We start from the raw sequence: 23,790 nt of genomic DNA, 5'->3' as shown, positions 1-23,790 counted from the left end.
TCAGTACTGCAGGATGTTGTGAAATACATAGTCTATCAACACATTCTCCCCAACTATGTGAACCACTGCAGTCAGAGCATGACATGCATCTGAGGAGTGGAGGCACATCCAATCTCTCCCGATTAGTATTTTGCTCTCTGGTCTAACCAGAGATACAGGATGAACGTGCATGTGGCTTTGCCAGGATAATGGGATTCCCCATGGTGCAGGGCGCCATTGACTGCACCCACGTGGCTTTGCAGGCACCGCATAACAATCCTGAGATCTTCCGTAACTGCAAAGGCTACCACTCACTTAATGTCCAGTTGGTGTGAGACCACAGACCGCAAATCCTCAATGTGAATGCCTACTATCCTGGCAGCAGCCACAGTGCCTTCATCCTGCGCCAGACTGGTGTTCCAGCACTCTTCCAGCCACCACATCAAGCTTGCGTCTGGCTGGTCGGAGACAAGGTGTATCTGCTCTCCACCTGGCTCATGATTCTCCTCTACAACCCCAACACTCCTGCACAGCACTCATATAATGAGAGCCATGCCGCCACCAGGAACATCATTGAGCAGACCATCGGAGTGCTCAAGCAATGGTTCCGCTGCCTTGACCACTCGGGAGGAGCCCTCCAGTCCCATTTCATCGTGGTGTGCTGCAAGCTGCACAATCTGGCCATCATGAGGGCCCAGCCCTTGCCAGCAGGAATTGCGGGACCAACTCAGGAGGAGGAAGAGGAACAGGAGCGAGGGAGGAAGCAGCCACTCAATCGGCCTTCCGGAAGGGTGGTGCATGACCGCCTCATCAGACTGCGGTTCCAGTAAATTGAACCCCAAATCCCCGTTGCTCACCACATTCCCATCATTCCATCCCTGTCGCAGACCATATCACAGCGCACAGCTAAAATGAGAGACAGTACAAAATTATCCGAAGTGAATTGATAAATTTATCAATAATCAGTGAACACATCTTTACAGCAACAATATTTACTATTCACCTTTGTGCAATCCCTTAGTGCCTCTCGTTACTGTGCCTTTGCCTACTCTAGTGCTCCCACGAAGTGTTGGCCCAGTGGCTGCAGCAGGGCTGGTGGAAGGCCGCTGAGTGCCCGTGCGGGAGATTTCAGATGGCCTGGAAGGCTCGGCTGTAGACTGCACCACCTCAGCATGGACGACAGCAGTCTGAGCTTGCTGGATGACAGGCAGCGACAAGGGCAATGGCGGAGTGGCAGTGGTGGGAGCAGGAATGCTATAATCGTGAGAGAGGACAGCAAGTTCCTGTTCCACTAACCCGCTGCCACTCCCCCGGGGCAGCACCACAGCATCCCTAACAATCTGCTGCAGCACGGATTGCTGGCCTGCTGCGACACCGTGAAACCCCGCTCGACGGTGGTAGACCTAGCAGCAGTCAGAGCTTGTGTGGCACCATGAGAGCAGTCTGAGATTGAATGGCATTAACCATAGACTGCATTACAGCACTAAGACGTTGCATCCCTTCCGCCTGTGCTGCAATGGAAGCTGCCAATTCGCCCATCACACGCAGCATCAGGTCTGGGTCTTCACAGTCTCTCTGGGAGTCTACTACCTTTTCCAGACTGGAATTGATGGGTTCCGTGGTGCGCGCAGAGCTTTGTGCAATGTTGGAGGCAGACACCGCCCTACCATTGCTGACAGGCTCTTGCCATTGCACCTATGATCTCCGTGTGCATGCCCATCACCCTTCTTCTAAAGGCCTCTCCATCGAGGTCCTCATCTGAGTCCTGTACAGCAGAACTCGCACGCAAAATCGCCCTCCAGGGAGCTTGCCCTTGAGCTACCCTTTCCCCCTGGCCTTGCTGGAGCCCGCTCGTTCCCGGTGCATCACCCTGTGCAGATCCCACTGCTATACTAGCCTCTAAAGAACGCGGTGTGCCTGCGGGTGAGACATGCAGTGACGCGGTGTTTTCTTCCTCCTCCTCTTCTCCGAATCACACTCAACAGTGCCCTCAGGGACAGGCTGCTCCAATGCTTGCTCATTATCTGAAAGCATAAAGGCACAAGAGACGGGTTAAGGTGAAGGGAGGGGGGCGGGAAGGGAGAAATGCATGCATACAGCATGATTAGCTGGAAAGTGCGAAAGGCTTGTGGGGTGAGGGGGAAGTTGGATGTGAGAAGGAGTAGGGATGAACATACCGTTGTTGTCCCCAAGGGGGTCAACGTCAGCGGTGGCCACGGCATCCGCCACGTGACGCCCAATAATTTCCAGCACTCTATTTTCCAGTGCAGACAGTGGTTGGGTGTCGGCTTGTCCCCCGCCTGTGCCCTCCTGCTCCTTCCTGTTGTGAGCCACTTTGGCCAGCAAGAGAAAGGAAAGTGTGTGAGTGAGTGTGGAGCAATGTGTTTGGGTGACATGTCTGTCATAGTTGTCATTGTGTGCAAGGTGTGAGATGTGGGTGTGAGTATTGGTAGAAATTGGTGGTAGGGGGTGTGGTGCTTTGGCCAGTGTGTGCAGACTGTGGTTCAGACAGTGGTATGTAGCATTTGTTGAGGCATTGACTCACCCTGACCACCCGAGTGAGGTCGTTAAATTTCTTCTTGCATTGTGTATGGGTCCTGGGGACCACAGTACTGCCTGAGACCTGATGGGCAACCTCCCTCCACATGGCACGGAAGACTTGTGGCGAGGGCCTCCTGTCACTTGCTAGGTAGAGCACCGCCCTCTGTCTCTCCACAGCAGACACCAACTCCTCTAATGCTTGGTCCAAAAATCTACGGGCTCTCTCCCTGGGGTGTGGATCTACCATCATAACATCTGCTTGAATCGTCTGGGTATTATGTAATGAGAAAGGATTAATTAGCAATCTTGTTGTGCGAGGCACCTTGGGTCAGAGCGATCATAATATGATAGAATTCTTCATTAAGATGGAGAGTGAAGTAGTTGACTCAGAGACTAGGGTCCTGAATTTAAATAAAGGAAACTACGATGGTATGAGGCGCGAGTTGGGTAGGATTGATTGGGGAATGTCACTCAAAGGGTTCACGCTGGATAGGCAATGGCAAACATTCAAAGATCGCATGGATGAACTACAGAATTTGTTCATCCCAGTTTGGCATAAAAATAAAACAAAAAAGGTGACTCAACCGTGGCTAACAAGGGAAATTAGGGATAGCATAAGATCCAAGGAAAGGACATATAAATTGGCCAGAAAAAGCAGTAAACCTGACGATTGGGAGCAGTTTAGGATTCAACAAAGGAGGACAAAGGGATTAATTAAGAGGGGGAAGATAGAGTATGAGAGTAAGCTTGCAGGGAACATAAAAACTGACTGTAAAAGCTTTTATAGATATGTGAAGTGACAAAGATTGGTGAAGTCAAGCGTAGGCCCCTTGCAGTCAGAATCAGGGGAATTTATAATGGGGAACAAAGAAATGGCATCCCAATTAAATACATACTTTGGTTCTGTCTTCACAAAGGAGGACACAAATAACCTCCCAGAGATGTCAGGGAACATAGGGTCTAATGAAAGGGAGGAACTGATAGAAATCAGTATTTGTAGGGAAATGGTGTTAGAGAAATTGATGGGATTTAAGGCCGATAAATCCCCAGGGCCTGATAATCTACATCCTAGGGTACTTAAGGAAGTGGCCCTAGAAATAGTAGATGCATTGCTGGTCATCTTCCAAAATTCGATAGACTCTGGAACAGTACCCATGGATTGGCTGGTAGCTAATGTTACCCCACTGTTCAAAAAAGGTGGTAGAGAGAAAACGGGGAATTACAGACCGGTAAGCCTGACATCGGTAGTGGGGAAAATGCTAGAGTCCATTATAAAAGATGTAATAGCAGAGCACTTGGAAAACAGCGACAGGATCGGACAAAGTCAACATGGATTTACAAAAGGTAAATCGTGCTTGACTAATCTACTGGAATTTTTTGAGGATGTAACTGGTAAAATAGATAAGGGAGAACCAGTGGATGTGGTGTACTTGGACTTTCAAAAGGCTTTCGATAAGGTCCCGCATAAGAGATTAGCCTGTAAAGTTAAGGCACATGGGATTGTGGTCAAGGTATTGACTTGGATAGAGAACTGGTTGGCAGACAGAAAGTAAAGAGTTGGAATAAACGGCTCTTTTTCCGAGTGGCAGGCAGTGACTAGTGGGGTACCACAGGTATCGGTCCTTGGACCCCAGCTATTCACAATATATATTAATGATCTGGACGAGGGAACTAGATGTAATATCTCCAAGTTTGCAGACGACACAAAGCTGGGTGGGCGTGTGTGCTGTGAGGAGAATGCCGAGAAACTCCAGTATGATTTGGACAGGTTGGGTGATTGGGCAGAAGCATGGCAGATGCAATATAACGTGGATAAATGCGAGGTTATCCACTTTGGTGTCAAAAACAAGTAGGCAGGTTATTATCTGAATGGCAATAGATTGGGAGAAGGGGAAGTGCAACGAGGCCTGGGCGTCCTTGTGCACCAGTCGCTGAAGGTAAGCATGCAGGTGCAGCAGGCGGTTAAGAAGGCAAATGGTATGTTGGCCTTCGTAGCGAGAGGGTTTGAGTACAGGAACAAGGATGTCTTGCTGCAGTTGTACAGGGCCTTGGTGAGACCACATCTTGAGTATTGTGTGCAGTTTTGGTCGCCTTATCTGAGGAAGGATATGCTTGCCATGGAAGGAGTGCAGCGAAGATTCACCAGGCTGATACCTGGGATGGCAGGAATGACGCATGAGGAGAGATTGGGTCGATTGGGCTTGTACTCGCTGGAGTTTAGAAGAATGAGAGGGGATCTCATTGAAACTTATAAAATTCTGACAGGACTGGACAGGCTAGATGCAGGAAGGATGTTCCCGATGGTCGGGGAGTCCAGAACTAGGGGTCACAGTCTAAGGATAAGGGGTAAGCCATTTAGGACAGAGATGAGGAGGAATTTCTTCACCCAGAGAGTGGTGAACCTGTGGAATTCTCTACCACAGAAGGCAGTAGAGGCCAATTCATTAAATATATTCAAGAAGGAGTTGGATATATTTCTAAAGGCTAAAGGGATCAAGGGATATGGGGAGAAAGCAGGGACAGGGTACTGAATTTGGATGATCAGCCATGATCGCATTGAATGGCGGAGTAGGCTCGAGGGGCCGAATGGCCTACTCCTGCTCCTATCTTCTACGTTTCTATGGCTCCTTGGACTTGGCCTGCTCCTGCTTGCTGACACAGGTTCACAGGCAGCAATGCTGAGAATGACGTTGTATAGCATCAACGAACTTCCCCTTTAAGAACTGGAAAGAGCTTGTGGCAATGATGGCTTGTGATTAGACTGCATCTGATATTGGTTAGTACTTTGAGTGTAATGCCACTGAGCTAGGCTGTTCACGCTTGATTTAGTGCACCCATCCTTTCTTTGAGTGATGACAGTGAATTTTGCGTGCAGCGAGATTCATTAGCGCCTGGCGCTAAATCTCAAACTTTTCCAAAGTTAGCACCCATTCCTGAGCAATAATGAATTTCTTGCCCAAGGAGAAATTGGGTATAGCCCCGTTTGGGGCGTTAGAATTGGCGCTGCGGAAATTTTTTCACCAGGCGCAACTTATCGCCACCTCGAGCGATATTGGGTTGCTGCGCCTCTAAAGGTGATTGCGGCGTTGATTCAGGCGCTGCACGGGAGTCTTAAGGCGCTAACCCGGCGGCGCTACTCAATATGCCGGCAGCCGGGCGCAGCGCAGGTGCTGTCAATAATCGATTACCCCGAGACATGCTGACGCCGGCCAGCTCTTAATGGGGCGGGTCAATTAAGAGCAGCAGCCACACTCTGCGCCTTGTAGGCCTCAAAATCGGCGCTGTGCTTTCTGTGGCATTCCAAACTTTGAACATATGGAAAGGGTGAGGCAGAGAGCGGAGCGCTTTACCGATGGGACATTGGATGCTTTGGTTGGCGAAGTGGAGCGCCGGCGAGCTGTGCTGTACCCCGACAATGGCAGGAGGCCTCATCAGAGCGAGTACCGCAGGGCTTGGAGGGAAGTTTGTCAAAGAGTCACCTCAACCAGCGTGGTGGCCAGGACTCCTGTGCAATGCAGGAAGAAGTTCAACGACCTCACTCGGGTCGTTAGGGTGAGTGCCTTTTTTGCCATCTTCTTCATCCCTCCATCTGCACCTGACATTATGGCCAGAGGGTGCGCGAAGCCCCAATGGCCATCTGTCAGCCAGCACCCATGGCCCTTTCTGGAAACACACACGCACATTCAGCTCAATGCATAATGGAAGGGCTAATCTACCATGGGGGGCATGTGATGTCAGCTCAATGCATAATGGAAGGGCTAATCTACCATGGGGGCATGTGATGTCAGCTCAATGCATAATGGAAGGGCTAATCTACCATGGGGGCATGTGATGTCAGCTCAATGCATAATGGAAGGGCTAATCTACCATGGGGGCATGCGATGTCAGCTCAGGCCAGCATGTTTCATCACTTCCCGTCCTTTCTCCTGCAGGCCAAGCTGGCCAGGAACCGGAGGGAGCAGCTTTGCACCGGAGGAGGCCCTCCTCAGCTGCAGACACTGACAGACCTGGAGGAACGAGTCCACCAGATTGTTCGAGGCCGGATGACTGGTCCTGTCACCACTGGAGCTGCCGACCCCATTGTGCACAGCGATGATAAGGTCATCACCTTTTTGAACTCTCTCCTTCCACTTCTTCCCCCCACCAGCATACTTTTTCACTCTGGACCCATGTCAGAGCATTGCAGCACTCATGCGTCCCTTGCTGCCACCCTGTCCTTTCGCTAAAGCCACTCTTCAACCTCCCTGCTTTCAGATGCTGCATCACCAGCTCGGGAGCCGGGCCCTCAAGCTGCCACTGCCACTGACTCCGGAGGCGACGAGCAGGAGGAAGCTGGACCATCCCTGCCACCCTCAGGTGAGCCAGCCCCTCTGCAGACTGGGGAGACTACTTCCCTGGAGGGGAGCAGGGGGGGAATGCTCTGAGGAGGAAGCAGTTCCAGGAACCAGCGGGCTGCAGCAACGCAAGCGGGGTAGGGAAGCTTGGGGGCCATCTCCCCGGAGGGCGAGTCAGGCCGCGAGTACTGCTGCACAGAGCGCAGAAGAGGTGCGTTCGCTCGCAGAAATGAGCGCCCAGGCTCGGCTCCGGCACACTGAGCTCATGGCTGCAGTGGCAAGGATGCCTGAATCCATCGAGACACTGGCAAGGAGTGTCCGAGACTTCGGGGCAGCACAGGCAAGGAGTGCGCAGGACCTCGGGGCAGCACAGGCAAGGAGTGCGCAGGACTTTGGGGCAGCACAGGCAAGGAGTGTGCAGGACTTTGGGGCAGCACAGGCAAGGAGTGCGCAGGACTTTGGGGCAGCACTGGAAAGGACTGTCCACGGCTTTGGGGCAGCACTGGAAAGGACTGTCCAGGGCTTGACCGAAGCAGTGGAAAGGACTGTCCCGGCCTTCAGCGAAGCACTGGAAAGGACTGTCCAGGGCTTCACCGAAGCAGTGGAAAGGACTGTCCCGGCCTTCAGCGAAGCACTGGAAAGGACTGTCCAGGGCTTCACCGAAGCACTGGCACCTGCCACGCAAGTGCTGAGTGCTGCCATGCAGTCACTCGCTGGTCTCATGCAGACACATATTGAGGCCACGCGACCAATGACTGCTGCCACCCTCGCTGGATCAGGCGGGATTACCCGGGGCCCTTGCAGCACCACAGCAGGGCCTCAATCTGTGGACCAACCGATTGGTGCGCATGCTGCGGTGCTGCCCCGTCACGAGTGCCAGTGTGTCATTCGACCAGGGAGCTGCTGTCCGCTCTCAGGATGTCAGCATTCCTGATGCCACCGCTGGCACGTCTCCACTGCAGCTGCCACCACCTGCAGGACAGACTGCTTCCACCCATTCACAGTTGGAGCAGTCAGCATCCAGGCCCTCCAAGGCCAGAGGTCATCCAGGACGTCCCTCAGGGGCATCTGCGCTTTCGGACAGCCAGCAGGCCTCCCCCAGCCTTGATGCAGCCACTGGGGTCCCATTATGGAGGAGCTGCAGGGAGGGAAGGGGCCGATCTCGCAAGAGAAGTAGATCACCATCAAGGGGGAAAGAGTAGAAGGTGCAGCTGAGACGTCTTATTTGTAGAAATCAAGGCCGTGGATGCTGGTCTGAATGTTAGTAATGTTTTGGATAGTCTCCCGGCTGTGCGAGACACTTATGTGTTAGTGTGTTAGTTTTGCTTTCTGTTGCCATTGCTTTGTCATGTTGGAAGGAAGCACATTTCGCAAAATAAACAACTTTTTTTATTTACATTGGCCATGTCTGATATTTACATTCATTGCCCTTCATAGGCTTTGGGTTATCCGGACGGTTCCCTTCCTCATCGAATGGCACCAAGCATTCCGTCAGAGGGGCCTAGAAGCGGCTTGTTATCAGCCTCTGACGAACGGCCCTTCCAGTTTGTACCGTCCTCCTCCTCCGCTGGTGCTTCAATGGCTGGTGGCATTGGCTGGGTGCGTAGGATGGCGAGGTTATGCAGCATGCAACAGACTACGACGAAGTGGGAGACTCGCTCTGGTGAGTACTGCAAGGCGCCTCCGGAATGGTCCAGACAGCGGAACTGCTGCTTCAGCACACCGATTGTGTGCTCCACAATGTTCCTCGTCGCCTGATGGCTCGCATTGAAGCGCTCTTCAGCAGGAGTGCTGGGCAAACGGAGCGGCGTTATCAGCCATGGGCACAGGGGATAGCCCTTGTCACCGAGAAGCCAGCCTCCTGGGTGAGCTGGGGCCTCGAATAGGTCTGCAACTGAAGTCTGGCGCAGGATGAAGGCGTCGTGGCTGCTGCCAGGGAACTGCGCATTGACTGCGAGGATCAGCTGTCGGTGGTCACAGACCAGCTGAACATTCAAGGAATGGAACCCCTTGCGGTTGCGGAACTCCTCCGGATTCAAAACAGGTGCCCGCAAAGCCACGTGCGTGCAGTCAATGGCGCCCTGCACCATGGGGAAGTCCGCTATTGCTGCGAAGCCCTCTGCGCGCTCCCGCTGCTTCTCCAGTGTCACAGGGAAGGAGATGTACTGCCGCCTCCTTTTAAATAGGGCATCTGTAACTTGACGGATGCAGCAATGCACCGCAAACTGCGATATGTTAGCGATGTCCCCAGTTGCGGCCTGGAAGGAGCCGCTTGCATAGAAATTCAGGGCAACAGTCATCTTGACAGCCACCAACAGAGAGGTCCTGCACCTTATCTGAGGCTGCAGATCTGGCTGAAGCAGGTGGCACAGCTCAGTCACCACCTCCTTTCTGAAGCGCAGCCTTCTAAGACACTGCTCCTCTGACATGTTCAAGTAACAGAACTGCTGTCGGAAAACCCTGGCAGCGTAAGGTCTGGTGTGGCGACGTCTGTTGGCCCTCCTCCGTCTGGCCATTCCTGCCCCCCTCTCCCTGCGTCTCTGTGCCCTTTCCAGATGGTTCAGCAGCAGGACGTTCCCCTCCAATGCAGCCCCCATAGTAATAGCACACAAGAAATTGTAAACGTTGTAAATGCTCACCAGCTGCAAGGTGATGGTCAAAAGGCTGAAGTTCCTCTGGCCAGCGCTGGCTCACTGGTGCAATGGCTCTCAGAGTGCAGCTCAGCAACTCTGTGAAAGTCTCGAGGAAGTTGTGCTCCCAAAATGGCTGCCGCTTTTATACCAGTGCAGTCCCCTTTAAAGAGCGCCCCCCTAGCCCGAGAGCGACTGGGGAACGTTCCAGGTAAGCAGTCCTTATTAGCGCCAGGCGGAACGGAGGGGCGCAACACTGAATTTCCGGTCCGGGGCGCCCAAAAGGCGTTGCACACTGAAATGACATCATGATCTGCCTGCGCCCGCTAAGGTTTAGCGCCGGCACAAAATGCCCACTCAATATGGGAGGAGGTGCTGGGTTCACTGCGCCCGGCCGAAAATTGGCTAACGCCCCACTTCTCGGCCTCTTTAGGCGCTAATTGGAGGCGCTGCCAACCGAATTTCTCCCCCTTTGAATTTAAGAATGATATGGAGCTTTTAAGAATGATATGGAGCTTTATTACTGAACATTCCTTTTAAATATAGCAATAGAAATTTCTCTCCAATGGCTATAAATCAGTGAAAGTACTGCCTCTGTGGAGGAAATTTTAACCGCAACAAATGGGTGGGTTGGGGTCAGGTGGGAAATTAAAATCTGAATCCTGACCCAACCTGCCTCCAACCCGCCCACTTCTGGTTTTAATGGAGGCAGGATGGGGGGCGGGCAGCCAACCTGTTCCCAGGCGGCGGGTTGGCACTTTAAATATTATAATGAGGCGCATGGGAACACCACCACCTCCAAGTTCACCTCCAAGTCACACACCATCTTGACTTGGAAGTATATCGCTGTTCCTTCATCGTCACTGGGTCAAAATCCTGGAACTCCCTACCTAACAGCACTGTGGGAGTACCATCACCACACGGGCTGCAGCAGTTCAAGAAGGTGGCTCACCACCACCTTCTCAAGCGCAACTAAGGATGGGCAATAAATGCTGGCCTTGCCAGCGACGCCCACATCCCATGAACGAATAAAAAATAGTACAATTAACCACGAAATTAGAAACATTACTTCATATACCATTCTTCTGATTCAAGAATCATAAATCCAACTCCTCTCTTTACTGCTTAATCAGAGAGACAGTAAATGCTTTACCAACATAGATCACAACTTTCATTTACAACTTTTTATTTTCCACCTGCTTTCAAACAATTCTCTCAGTCCATGACTCCTTCAGAAGCTGCTCTTGTCAAATTCCCTTGGTCTGTTTCCATTGAAAGTTGCTTTACCCCAGCTCAACCTGCTTTTTGTAACTATTCTCTATTTCAAAGAAGCCTCTCATCTATCCCAGTTTACTGGGAGTAGATGTTGATGTTTCACAATCTTTGTAAAATATCACTTTCCTTTTCACATTTTGTATCTTGTATATAGTCTGTGTTGCTATCTGTAGCGCCAGTTAAATGACTTCTGCTAGAATACCTGGTGTTGCTGGTTACTCTTCCTGAACTGTTACTACTGCCAGACCTCAAGACAGACATTATTTCAAAACACTTTTGAAAGGGGAATTGATTTATCTGTTTATTCTATTTGGTTTGTTAAAATATTGGTGGATAAGAGGCAGTAAAAATCAGAAAACATTTACTGGCAGAACCACTGAAATTAATGGATACAATTAGAATCGTATTACGTTTCATATACTAGCAAATTATAATTACAAACGAGGCTTTCAGAAAAATTCTCAAGCAACAATTATGTCAAGAACGCAATGTGAATTGTGCACTCCATTTAAAATAGGTTGGCCAAGTTATATTATAAGTGAGAGGAAAAGAAATAAAATATATTGGACATTCTTTAGGTATAAATATGGTCAATTAATAAGTAAATTCAATTATATTTTCTTGGGGGTCACCAGAAAGGTCAAGTGGGAATGCATAACAATCCCAGGGTGGTGTGCAGTTCAAATTTAGCTGCAATTCTCAGCTGGGATATGGTTGCAACTCCACACAGAAAGAGCAACCTATTTTGCTCGGGTAAGTAAAGGGTCGGTCGGGTGTTGACTGACATGGTCCAACTCTCCCCATTTAAACCATGCACCTTAATACATTCAGCAAGAATCACCAACATGAGAGGGAGAAAATCAAGCTGGCTAACCTGCCAACTGGAAGTGGATGTGTGGTGGGAAAAGCTTGTGTGGAGAAGAACATAAAACAGGAAAAAAAAATCCAAAAATAAAATTACATTTTCTTTTAATATTTAATTCTGTTCATTTGCTTTAAGATCTTGAAACACATAATAATCATGGATATACATATGTACTATCAAAGGAGGGCCTAAAATAATGCAAATCCACACAATTGCATTTCCATAGAATCCTCTTAAATATTTACTTAGAAACCATGCAGTGGGAACCTGGGGGAGAAAACAAATTAAACATTAGCAAAAAAGTTTGGAAGATCCTCAACTAGAAACAAAGCCCCATTAAAAGCAGCCAGTATCACAACTGCAGTAAGCTATGGAGGTTAAAGTATATACAGCCACAGATCATCACAACATAGACTGCCACTTCTACAACATTTTCTTAGCTCAGTTTTACAGATAAGGTTTTTAAAAAAATCTTTTAATGTGTATTTTGTGCTACAAAAGTGTAGCGCTGATGAATTAAACTCTTTCAGGTGCTGAGAGGTCAAGTGTGGCAGGTCTAGATACATCTACAAGGCTCAAGTTAGAAGTGTAATGGAATACTTACCACTGACCTGGATGGGTGCAGCTGTAACCACACTCAAGAAGCTCAACACCATCCAGGATACAGCTGATCGCTCGATCAGCTCCCCTGCCACTAGACTCAATGTCAAACCCCTCCACCACTACGCACGTGGCTGCACTATGTACTCTCTGCAGGATACACTGCAGCACCTCATCAAGCTTACTTTGACAACACCTCTCTCCCCATAAACCTCTACCACCGAGAAGAACAAGAGTAGCAATATCATGGGAACAACATCACCTCCAAGTTCTCCTCTAAGCCACACACTTAGAGTCCTGACTTGGACATTTACCACCATTCCGTCTTTGTTGCTGGGTCAATAACCTGGAATTTCCTACCTAACACAATGATAGCACCATTATACAAGGACTGCAGTGGTTCAAGAAGGCCACCACCATTATTTCAGAGCCACTATGGATGGTCTTGTCAGCATCGGCCACATCCCGTGAAATTTTCTTTTTTAAATGCTCTCAACTCTGTCCCATCAATGTGCCCAACCTCAGAAAAGCAACTCTTACTAAAGCTGTGTAACATTCTAAATTTCTCACCTTAGTGGCAATGGCACCAAGTGAAGAGCAGTTTTGCATTGTGGGGCTATGCTACTAAGAGACTGTCTCAATTAATTTCACATAGGGCCATTGCAGACAGGAAGGACTTTCATTGCATCAGACGGGCCTAAATTTGAATCCAGTGTCTAACCTATTGTGTCACCCAGTCCCCCAACAAATAAAGTTTTTATGGCTATATACTTTAAAAAGATAGATCACTTGTTACTGGCATGTGAAATATAATCTGAATGAGGATGTACTCCACATTTCATGGTCTTTTTAATGCAACTTTTGTTTTGAAATCAAATTTACCACTTTTAGTTACAATATGTAATCTGAAATATATTGCAATACATTTGTCAGCATCACATGTAATTCATCCCACCATTTACTAAGTCTCTCTGAATGTTATCCTTTTCATTCTCTCTACTGCCTGTAAGGGGTTTCTATGGTTGATGGGTTTCTATGGTTGATAGGTTTTGGCAGGCTTGCCTTACTTCTAAGTGGATCCAGGTCCACAACATAACCCTGCAAATGAGCATAAATTGGCACTAATAGGGCAATCTCACTCATAGAGCCAATTAACAAAATCTATGTAGGAAATGAAAATGTCTTAATGATGCACTGAATGCTTTTCTGAGGATACTTAAACTTGTGATTGCTTGATGCTGACATTGAGTGACAAAACTGGATTAATACACTTCATATTGATGTATTAATTCGTGGGATGTGGGCATCACTCGTAAAGCTGGCATTTATTGCTCATCCCTAGTTGCTCTTGATTGCAATTTGATACAACTGAGTGGCTTGCCAGGCCACTTCAGAGGGCAGTTACGAGTCAACCACATTGGGCTGGGACTGGAGTCACATGTACGCCAGATCAGGTAAGGATGGCAGGTTTCCTTCCCTAAAGGACATTAGTGAAACAGCTGGGTTTTTATGACAATTGACAGCTTCATGGTCATGCTTACTGATACCTTTTATTAACTTTATTTTATTTAAATCAAATTCTCAAACTGCCATGGTGGGATACGATCTCACATTCTCTGGATTATTAGTGCGGGTCTCTCGATTACTAGATCGGTAACATAACCAGTACACTACCATACCCCCAATCTTTTATTTGACAAAAATAGTCTTTTAGTGATAGATTTTTATCTTTACCACCTGGGCTTTAAATTGGCAGAGCTCAGAATGGAGAACCTGACGGGGAGGTTCACATGCCCCCAGCAAACCCGTGGAATTTCCCTTCCATTAATTTTAATGGAAGAATAATCCAGTAGGTTCTGTTACCGGTGGGCAACCCTCCTACCAGATTCACCTGGAATAAAACCAGACTGGCCACCTCCTATTTAAATATAAAACATAAATTTACGATAGGAAATTACTGATCTTTGCTAAAATAGTGTATAACATATATTGACAGCAAACACAAAGACAAGGGTTATGCAGCCTTACCTGCAGCATCATCAATATAAACAGCCACATGCGAAACATATGAAGAGGTGCTGCGAGCAGATACTGTGTCAAGAGAAATGTGTAAATGTTACATTTATTTACTGCATAATGAATAAAAGAAATGATTTGTATTTCATTCAGCCCAAAAACATAGACAATTAGAAAAGACTGTTTATACTAACCTTAAATCAGTTCTTACTGGTAGAATCACTAATACAGATTTAATAAGTTTACTGAATATTGGGAAGACTGAAGCCATTGTCTTTAGTCCCCATCACAAACTCTGTTCCCTGGCCACCGTTTCCATCCCTGGCAACTGTCTGAAGCTGAGCCAGACTGTTCGCAACCTTGGTGTTGTGTTTGACCCTGAGATGAACTTCCGACCACATATCTGCTCAATCACCAAGACTGCCTACTTCCACCTCCATAACATTGCCGACCCTGCCTCAGCTCATCTGCTGCTGAAACCCTCATCCATGCCTTTGTTACCTCTAGACTTGACTATTCCAATTCTCCCTTGGCCAGCCTCCCATCTTTCACCCTACATAAGCTTGTGCTCAACCAAAACTCTGCTGCCCATATCTTCTCTCCAAGTCCCGTTCACCCATCACCCCTGTGTTTGCTGACCTACACTGGCTCCTGGTCCGACAATGGCAGCACGGTGGCATAGTGGTTAGCACTGTTGCCTCACAGCGCCAGGGACCCGGGTTCAAATCCAGTCTCGGGTGACTGTCTGTGTGGAGTTTGCACATTCTCCCCGTGTTTGCGTGGGTTTCCTCCGGGTGCTCCGGTTTCCTCCCACAGTCCAAAGATGTGCGGGTTAGGTTGATTGGCCATGATAAAAATTGGCCCTTCGTGTTAGGGGGGATTAAATACGTGGGGTTACGGGGTTACGGGGATAGGGCTTGGGTGGGATGGCTGTCGGTGTAGGGACCGGGTGCTAGGGTTTGGATGATCAGCCATGATCTTGTTGAATGGCGGAGCAGGCTCGAAGAGCCGAATGGCCTACTCCTGCTCCTATCTTCTATGTTTCTATGTAATGCCTCAATTTTAAAATCTACAGCCTTGTTTCCAAATCCCTCCATGCATTGCCATTCCTTATCTCTGTAACCTCCTCCAGCCCTACAAGCAACGTCCCTCTAAGCTGTGCAGTCGCGCAGCTCTCTGCCGGTCCCGCACATCCCAGGCTTTTTCAAAGTTAAATTTCGCACATTTGTGAATGGACCTAAAAAAATTAAGGGAACATTGCCTACAAGCCTTCGAGACCTCTGCGCTCCTCCAATTCTGGCCTCTTGCGCATCCCCAATTTTAATCGTTCCACCGTTGGCGGCCGTGCTTTCAGCTGCCTAGGCCCTAAGATCTGGAATTCCTCCCTAAACCTCTCCGCCTCTCTACCTCTCCTCCTTTAAGATGCTCCTTAAAACCTACCTCTTTGACCAAGCTTTTGGTCATCTGCCCTGATATCTCCTTCTGTGGCTCAGTGTCAAAAATGTTTTTATTGATATTGCCTTAGGATGTTTTGCTACATTAAATGCGCTATATAATTGTAAGTTGTTATTGCTATTGTACTGTTCACATTAATGAGATATGCTTAAGGGTTGTGTTTTAAAATGAATGGAATTCATACCGGTTTCAAAAGGCTAAGTGCTACTGGCATTGAAGAATGTGCACTAAAGTCAAATAAGCCAGGATGGCCAGGGATGTTAAAACAATTTATTATCTTGGCTCAGGTGGTGAAACAAATATTCACACCTGTTGTGATGAGGACAATTCTATTCATGTAGGCATAGCATGAGGTGTCTGTGGAGAATATACTCCTGGGAGAGGGGATAGTCAGTTTGGTTAACAAAACTGCTAGCGAATCCCTGCCCTTTTAACACGAGACATAGAGGTTTTGAACATAGATCTGTGAGCTACAGCTCTTGGCCTGAACATGGAAGCTAAAAATGAAGAGATCAGCTTTTGCAGTAAGAAGTAGTTTGAAAAAAGGTAATGTCAAAAACAATTAAGTTAGCCCATGAAAGGAACAGGGTGCATAGTTTGTTATTTTTTCCCATGTTTTCGAGAAGAGCAATGAGATTGAGTTCAGTGAAATCTGTGTTGACTATTTGTTCACTTACTGTCTGTGAAATAAAGCAGCTTAATGATTTGGATCTGGTCTTTCCTCACCAAGTGCTTCAGGCCACCTTTGAAAAGATTGGAGAAGTGCACTGGACATGTGAAAGACACAATATGCAGTTAAGATCACACGGGGGTCCTATTGTTACACCCTAGGTAATGCTATTGTATAGTTAGATATTGGGCAGTACAGACACACTCCTAAAACGTAAGGTGAACAGATTGTTTATGGTAGTGTCCAGCAACACTGTGCCTGAGAACATATCTAAAGCAAATCCTAAACTTGTAACAAGAACCATACAGAGTTATGTACATTTTTGTAGCAATATATTTTGAGGGGTAATAGGATTAGCATTCTTTCTTGGTAGCAAAGGGCTTAGGTTTCACAAGAAGGTGGATCTGAGGCTCACTGGGCACTGAATGTCGCTGGGTGTTGTTCGGGCAGTGTGTACTTCTGGGAATATTGATGTTGGCACTGGGGAGATGGAGTCTCACAAGTCATCTGTTAATCTTGTGGTCCACTGGGTTGTGGGGAAGTTGGGAGGGCAGCTGTTTGGAGGCCGAGGGTGGACCAGAAGAAAGAAGGCCCAAACTTTAGGCTATCGTGACTCTATTTTTTCTCCTTGTCCAGTCTCTTCCCACCTACATCCGCGACTCTGCCGATGCCCTCCGCCACTTTAACAGTTTCCAGGCTCCAACCATTTCCTTTTCACTATGGATGTCCAATCCCTCTACACCTCCATCCCCTACCAGGATGGCCTGAGGGTGCTCCACTTCTTCCTTGAACAGAGGCCCAACCAACCCCAATCCACCACCACCCTCCTCTGCCTGGCTGAACTTGTTCTCACATTGAACAACTTCTCCTTTGATTCCACTCACTTCCTCCAAATTAAAGGTGTTGCTATGGGAACTCGCATGGGTCCTAGCTATGCCTGCCTTTTCATGGGGTATGTGGAACATTCTTTGTTCCAGTCCTACTCAGGTCCCCTCCCTCACCTTTTTCTGGTACATTGATGACTGTATCGGTGCCATTTCCTGCTCTCACCCTGAACTAGAAAATTTCATTCACTTTGCTTCCAATTTCCACCCTTCCCTCACCTTCACGTGGTCCATCTCCGACTCTTCCCTTCCCTTCCTCGACTTCTGTCTCCATTTCTGGGGATAGGTTATTGACAAACATTCACTATAAGCCCACTGACTCCCACAGCTACCTGGACTATGCACGGTGGCATAGTGGTTAGCACTGTTGCCTCACAGCGCCAGGGACCCGGGTTCAAATCTGGCCTCGGGTGACTGTCTGTGTGGAGTTTGCACATTCTCCCCGTGTTTGCGTGGGTTTTCTCCGGGTGCTCCGGTTTCCTCCCACAGTCCAAAGATGTGCGGGTTAGGTTGATTGGCCATGACAAAAATTGGCCCTTAGTGTTAGGGGGGGATTAAATACGTGGGGTTATGGGGATAGGGCTTGTGTGGGATGGCTGTTGGTGTAGGGACCGGGTGCTAGGGTTTGGATGATCAGCCATGATCTCGTTGAATGGCGGAGCAGGCTCGAAGGGCCGAATGGCCTACTCCTGCTCCTATCTCCTATGTTGTATGTTTTTCCCATCCCACTACCTGTAAGGACTCTATTACATTCTCCCAGTTTCTCCGTCTCTGTCGCATCTGCTCTGACAATGCCACCTTCCATATTAGTGCTTTCAATATGTCTTCCTTTTTCCTCAACCAAGGATTCCCCTCTACCGTGGTTGACATGGCCCTCGACCGTGTCCGTTCTATTTCTTACACTTCTGTTCTCACCCTTTCCCCTCCCTCCCAGAACCACAATAAGGCTCCCCTTGTCCTTACCTTTCACCCCATTAGCCTCCACATTCAAGGTATCATCCTCCGCTATTTCCGCCACCTCCAGCATGATCGCACCACCAAACACATCTTCCCCTCCCCTTTCAGCATTCTGAAGGGACCGCTCCCCCCATGACACCCTGGTCCACTCCTCAATCACGTTCAACACCCTTTCCCCTTCCCACGGCACCTTCCCGTGCATGAGCAGGACATATAACACCTGCCCTTTTACCTCCTCCCTTCCCACTATCCAGGGCCCCAAACACTCCTTCCAGGTGAAACAGCGATTTACTTGTACTTCTTGCAATTTAGTATACTGTATTCGCTGCTCACGATGCGGTCTCCTCTATATTGGGGAGACCAAACACAGATTAGGTGACCACTTTGCGGAACACCTCCATTCAGTCCATAAGCATGGCCCCGAGCTTCCAGTCGTCTATCACTTTAATTCTTCGCTCCACTCCCACTCTGACCTCTCCGTCCCCGGCCTCTTACACTGTTCCAATGAAGCTCAACGTAAACTCGAGGAACAGCACCTCATCTTTCGATTAGGCACTTTACAGCCTTCTGGACTCAACATTGAGTTCAACAATTTCAGACCATAGCCTCTGCCCCTATTTTTTCTCCACACAGCAGCTGTTGATGATTCTGCCATTCCCATTTACACCTCATCTAGACTCAATGTTTGTTTTTTAACTTGTCCCATTACCATCTCCTTTTGCCTTGCACCATCATCCCTTTTGTCTTTGAATCTCTCCTGCCTTCCATCCTATCACAGACCTTCCCTTTTGGTCTTTCCCCCCTACCCCCCCTTTCCCTTGGTTAAAAATCTGTTACATCTCTAACTTTTTCCAGTTCTGACGAAGGGTCATCGACCTGAAACATTAACTCTGTTTCTCTCTCCACAGATGCTGCCTGACCTGCTGAGTATTTCCAGCATTTTCTGTTTTAATTCCAAACTTTATGCTGCTTCTCTAACTCTATGTGCAGCCATATATCACCTGGTGAGAAGAGACTTAATGCAATATATGCACTAACATTCCTGCCTAGCTGTTAAGCAAGTTTCTTGCATCCGTTTATAAACACACAGTGCATGATATCATTTTCGCATTTTAAAAATGGAATGATACTTTAAAAACATAATTCTGTCACTTACACATAACGTCATCATTACAAAAGGAACACTTGGGGCTTAAATCCTCCCCTTTAACGATTCCCCTTAAAGCCACTGTTCTCACCTACCTCATGGTATAATGCTGATAATACATATACTGAGGCCTGTCCTTCCCATTTTGAATAACCCTTTTCAATCAGTGGCCTGTAAACATGTCTGTTGCATAATAAAAAGAATAATCATTATTGTAGCACCAAACTAATTATTGCTCTATCTATCCAGCTATCTTTCTACTAAAAGGTACCGTATATTAAATCAACTTGTTATTTACCTGCTCTGGTGATTATTTGTCCATTGTACTCACCACAGTATTTCATTTTCACTGGAGGAGGACCTTCACACCCACAAGAGGTAAGATTGCATGCTTATTGTCTAACAGCATTCTAACTCTTAATTGGCATAATGATAGGATGATGACAATCAACCAACTTAACTCATCAGTCTGAAGGCGCAATTAAAAGTATTTGCTTGCCTATCAATGGTATAGTCTTCCTCATTCTCTGAATGTAGTTTATCCTACACATACAGATGATTAGGCTAAATAAAAACAATCATTGGACGTTGACCTTTTAAGATTTTTATGCTCGAGTTAGCCTCACAAGCCACAAGATGAACGCTAGCCTGCATTGGAAGGGGGCGTTAGTAGGAGAAATCGAGCAGATATAGGGGCAAAGGCATACACAAGAAGTAAGAAATCCCCAAGAGCTCCAGGTCAGAGTCAGGCAGAGGGGTGGTAGGAGGAAAGGAGCATTCTATATAGAGATGAACTACATTCCAACAGTGAGGAAGATCATACACAAAGCAGGTATCTAACTTCCTTCTTAACACCTTGATTTTAAAATTCTAGTCCTTGTGTTCAAATCAGTTCATGGCCTTGCCTCTCTCTATCTCTGTAACCTCCTCCAGTCCTACAACCCTCCTCCATCTCTGGCCTCTGGTGCAGCCCCCACTTCCTTTGCCCCACTACTGGAAGTTGCACCTTCAGCCGTCTATGCCCTAAGCTCTGGAATTCCCTCCCTAAACCTCTCTATCTCTCTCTCTCCCCTCTAAGGCGCTCCTTAAAACCTACCGCTTTGACCAAGCTTTTAGTCACCCTTCCTAACATCATCATCTTTGGCTCGGTGTCAATTTTTGATTGATGCTCCTGTGAAGTGCTTTGGGACGTTGTACTACATTAAGGGCACTTTATAAATGCAAGTTGTTTATCTTCCACATGTGAAGTAGTAAAATGGTAGAGGTAGGTAACCCTAGGAATTCATTTTATGGTCAGCTTAGATCACAGAAGCATTACTGTCTTGAGCTCAGAGATCAAGAAAAAATAAGTAGACTACTCCAAATAGCTGTCTTAGACATGAATCTGGACATATTGGTCCACAAGGTAACCAAAACACAAGCAAAATGAATCTTTAGCTTGCTTGTTAATTCAGAATCAGCTGAACTATAACTTTCACTTTACCGTTTCAAAAGCATTCCTAATTTTGAAAATTATTTCTCACCCTTAACCTGCTCTTTTCTAGTGGAAGGAATCTTGAATTAATGCCTGGTGCACTAGTCATAGAATCATACAGCACAGAAGGAGGCCATTCGGCCCATCATGCCTGTGCCAGCTCTTTGGTAGAGCTATCCAATTAATCTCACTCCCCTGCTCTTTCCCCATAGTCCTGTAATTTTTTTCTCTTCAACTATTTATCTGAATGTTACTATTGAATCTGCTTCCACCACCCTTCCAGGCAGTGCATTCCAGATCACAACGTGTTGTGTAAAAAAAATGTTTCCTCATGTTGCCTCTGGTTCTATTGCCAATCACCTTAAATCTGTGTCCGGCCCTTCTGGAAACAGTTTCTCCTTATTTACGCTATCAAAACCATTCATGATTTTGAACACCTCTATCAAATCTCCTCTTAACCTTCTTTGCTCTAAGGAGAGCAACCCCAGCTTCACCAGTCTCTCTTCCCTGCTACATTGCTGATTCTGTAGCTAATTCCTTGTTATCACCATTCCGTTTTTGATCTGCATGATGAGTCCTCCTTGCAGAGTGAAGTCATGGAGCATGCAGAAGATGGAAATTATCCATGAGACCACTGCCCCAATTAGTTGAGGCATCTGAAGCACATCTTGAAGATCTCAATGGTGTACTGCTATTGATTCCGGTTGTAGAATGAACTTCAATGTACTTATCCTCTGCTTCCCTTCATGGTTGGTGCAAGAGTTTCATGAGCCATGGATACACAAGGTAGTGCTGGTTTCCCCGGATCCATCTTTCCACTTTTTCCCCTCCAAATAAGGGTGGGACAGATTATTGTTTTCATGATCTTCCTGCCTAGCACGCCTGCTGTAGGCTAATCTTGCCAACCTCCTTCCCATCCTGCTCACCCCATCCACCACTACTCCTTTGGACTCTGCCCGTGGATCAACAATACCATCCCTCTCAGCATTTCCATCTTCACCATTGTCACCTCCAGACTCAACTATTCCAATGTTCTCCTGGCTGGCCCTCCATCCTTCATAAACTTCCAAAATTCTGCTGCTTATATCCTACCCACTCACCTATCAACCCTGTCCTTGCTGACTTTACATTGGCTTTCGGTCCCCCACTACCTCAAATTTCTCATCCTGTGTTTAAATCTCTCCATAGCCTTCAACCTATCATTGCCTGCTATGCCTTCTGCTGCCTGGCCCCACTCTCTGAAATTCTCTCCCTAAACTCTTCTACTTCCTTCTCTTCCTTTAAGACCCACCTCTTCGACCAAGCTTTTGGCCATCCCTCCTAATATCTCATTCTTTGACTGGGTGTCCATTTTTTCACTTACGTCTCTGTGAAGCGCCTTGCAATGTTTTCTCACCCTTAAAGGCACTATATAAATGCAAGTTGTAGTCGTAAAATGAAGGCATAATGAGAATTCCTGGGGAAGCAGGCGTATATCTGCATGTTATATTTCCTACTTATTGTGCCTATCAGTATCAAGCTTATTTACCCTAATGCATGTCTCAGCACTGCAGAGCACAGAAGCCACTTCCAGTAAACTGCAATTTGGCAGCATGTGAGAAATAGGTGGGAAGTGAGCACTACAACATAGCTCAGTGGTACCACTAATGCCTTTGATTTATACAGTTTCTGAGCTCTACTCCAGGAAGTGAGCATGTAATCTAGGCTGACACTTTAATGCAGTACTGATGGAGTATTGCATTGTTGGAAGTGCCATCATCCAGAGGAGATCATGGCCCAGAAATTCGGGTCGGGGGCTTCCCGCGGGTGCAAGCCCCCGATCTGCACTTACCTTGCGCGCCGGCCGTTGAGCTGTGGGCCCCCGTGGAATTCCGATCCGGGGCCTGGTCCAGCTGCCGGCGCGCAGTGCTTGCGTATCCCAGGGGCGCAGTTAGTTCGATGCGTCCCCTGAGATCACGTGGGCCATGGGGAGCCAATCGGAGCAGGGAATGCACCATTCATAAGTCTGACAGGAAGTGCTGTCAAGACTTATAAATACTATGGCCCCAAAGCAGCACTAAATCTTCAAATAATTTTTTTTTTTAATCTCATTTTTTAAATAAACTATAAATTACATGAAATAACTATTTTAAACAATAATTTAAATTTTTGAAAAAAATAATTTTACGGGGCTAAAAATAAACTTACCTTGCTTTAAAGTATTTAAAAATAATAAACCTGTGGAAAAATTGTTTTAATTTTAATTAATTCACCACTTACCTTGTAAAAAGCAGGCCTTACGCCTGCTTTTTACATTTCTAACTTCTGTAGGCTTACGTTCCCGGGAAAACCTGGAAAAAAAATGAAGTTCGATGCGCACGCGCAGCCTCTACTGCACACGCGTTCGACCTCTTAACAATACAATACAATACAATAATACAAATCGCTTTATTGGCATGATAAGGTACATCTTATGTTGCCAAAGCATCAAAATACATTTATGGTTGAACACATAAACGCGGTTCCATTCATACAGTGTATAAACAGGTATATCCTTGAGTTTATAAATATATTTTCGCCTTGTTTATATATACTCTTGTCTTAGTTTACTGGTTGTCTCTCTGTTCATGGCAAGCTGTAACATAGTGTGCCGCCAGTGTTACACAGCTTCTCTCCTCCCCCAGTAGGAATGGGAGTTTTTGGTTGTCAGTCAGATTTCTGAATTCAGGGCATATTTGTGAGAATTTTTGATAGAAATTCTCTCTGATGCCCTGATATTTTCCACAGGCTGTGAGGAAGTGCATCTCTGTCTCAACTACTCCCTGACTGCAGTGAGAGCATATCCTGTCTTCTCTTGGCAGCCTGGTCTGCCTGTGTCTGCCTTTTTCGATCGCTAGGCTATGTTCGCTAAGTCTGTACCTTGTCAAGGTTCTTCTCAGTTTGTTATCCTTTACCATGGTCAGGTAATCAGCTATGTTGTATTG

At 47.2% G+C, this 23,790-nt stretch overlaps 1 protein-coding gene across 3 annotated transcripts in view; it reads right to left on the bottom strand.

The window, feature by feature from the left end:
• Positions 1–11,711: 11,711 nt before the first annotated feature.
• LOC147116275 (diacylglycerol O-acyltransferase 1-like) overlaps positions 11,712–23,790 on the bottom strand; it is a 143,595-nt gene continuing 131,516 nt past the window's right edge. For all 3 annotated transcript variants that reach the window (XM_085991058.1, XM_085991059.1, XM_085991060.1), the window contains 3 exons: positions 19,449–19,536; positions 14,253–14,315; positions 11,712–11,891 (listed from right to left, as the gene is read on the bottom strand). In XM_085991058.1, coding sequence (XP_085847184.1) covers positions 11,736–11,891; positions 14,253–14,315; positions 19,449–19,536 — 307 coding nt within the window. In that variant the 3' untranslated portion in view covers positions 11,712–11,735. The remainder of the gene's footprint in view (positions 11,892–14,252; positions 14,316–19,448; positions 19,537–23,790) is intronic.

This window comes from Somniosus microcephalus, chromosome 6 (assembly GCF_052327205.1).
Source record: "Somniosus microcephalus isolate GS21.2 chromosome 6, FLI_Smic_1.0, whole genome shotgun sequence".
In the NCBI taxonomy this organism is placed as follows: Eukaryota; Metazoa; Chordata; class Chondrichthyes; order Squaliformes; family Somniosidae; genus Somniosus; species Somniosus microcephalus.
Note: the sequence above shows the minus strand (reverse complement) of the source record. Positions and strands in the feature narration are given on the sequence as shown.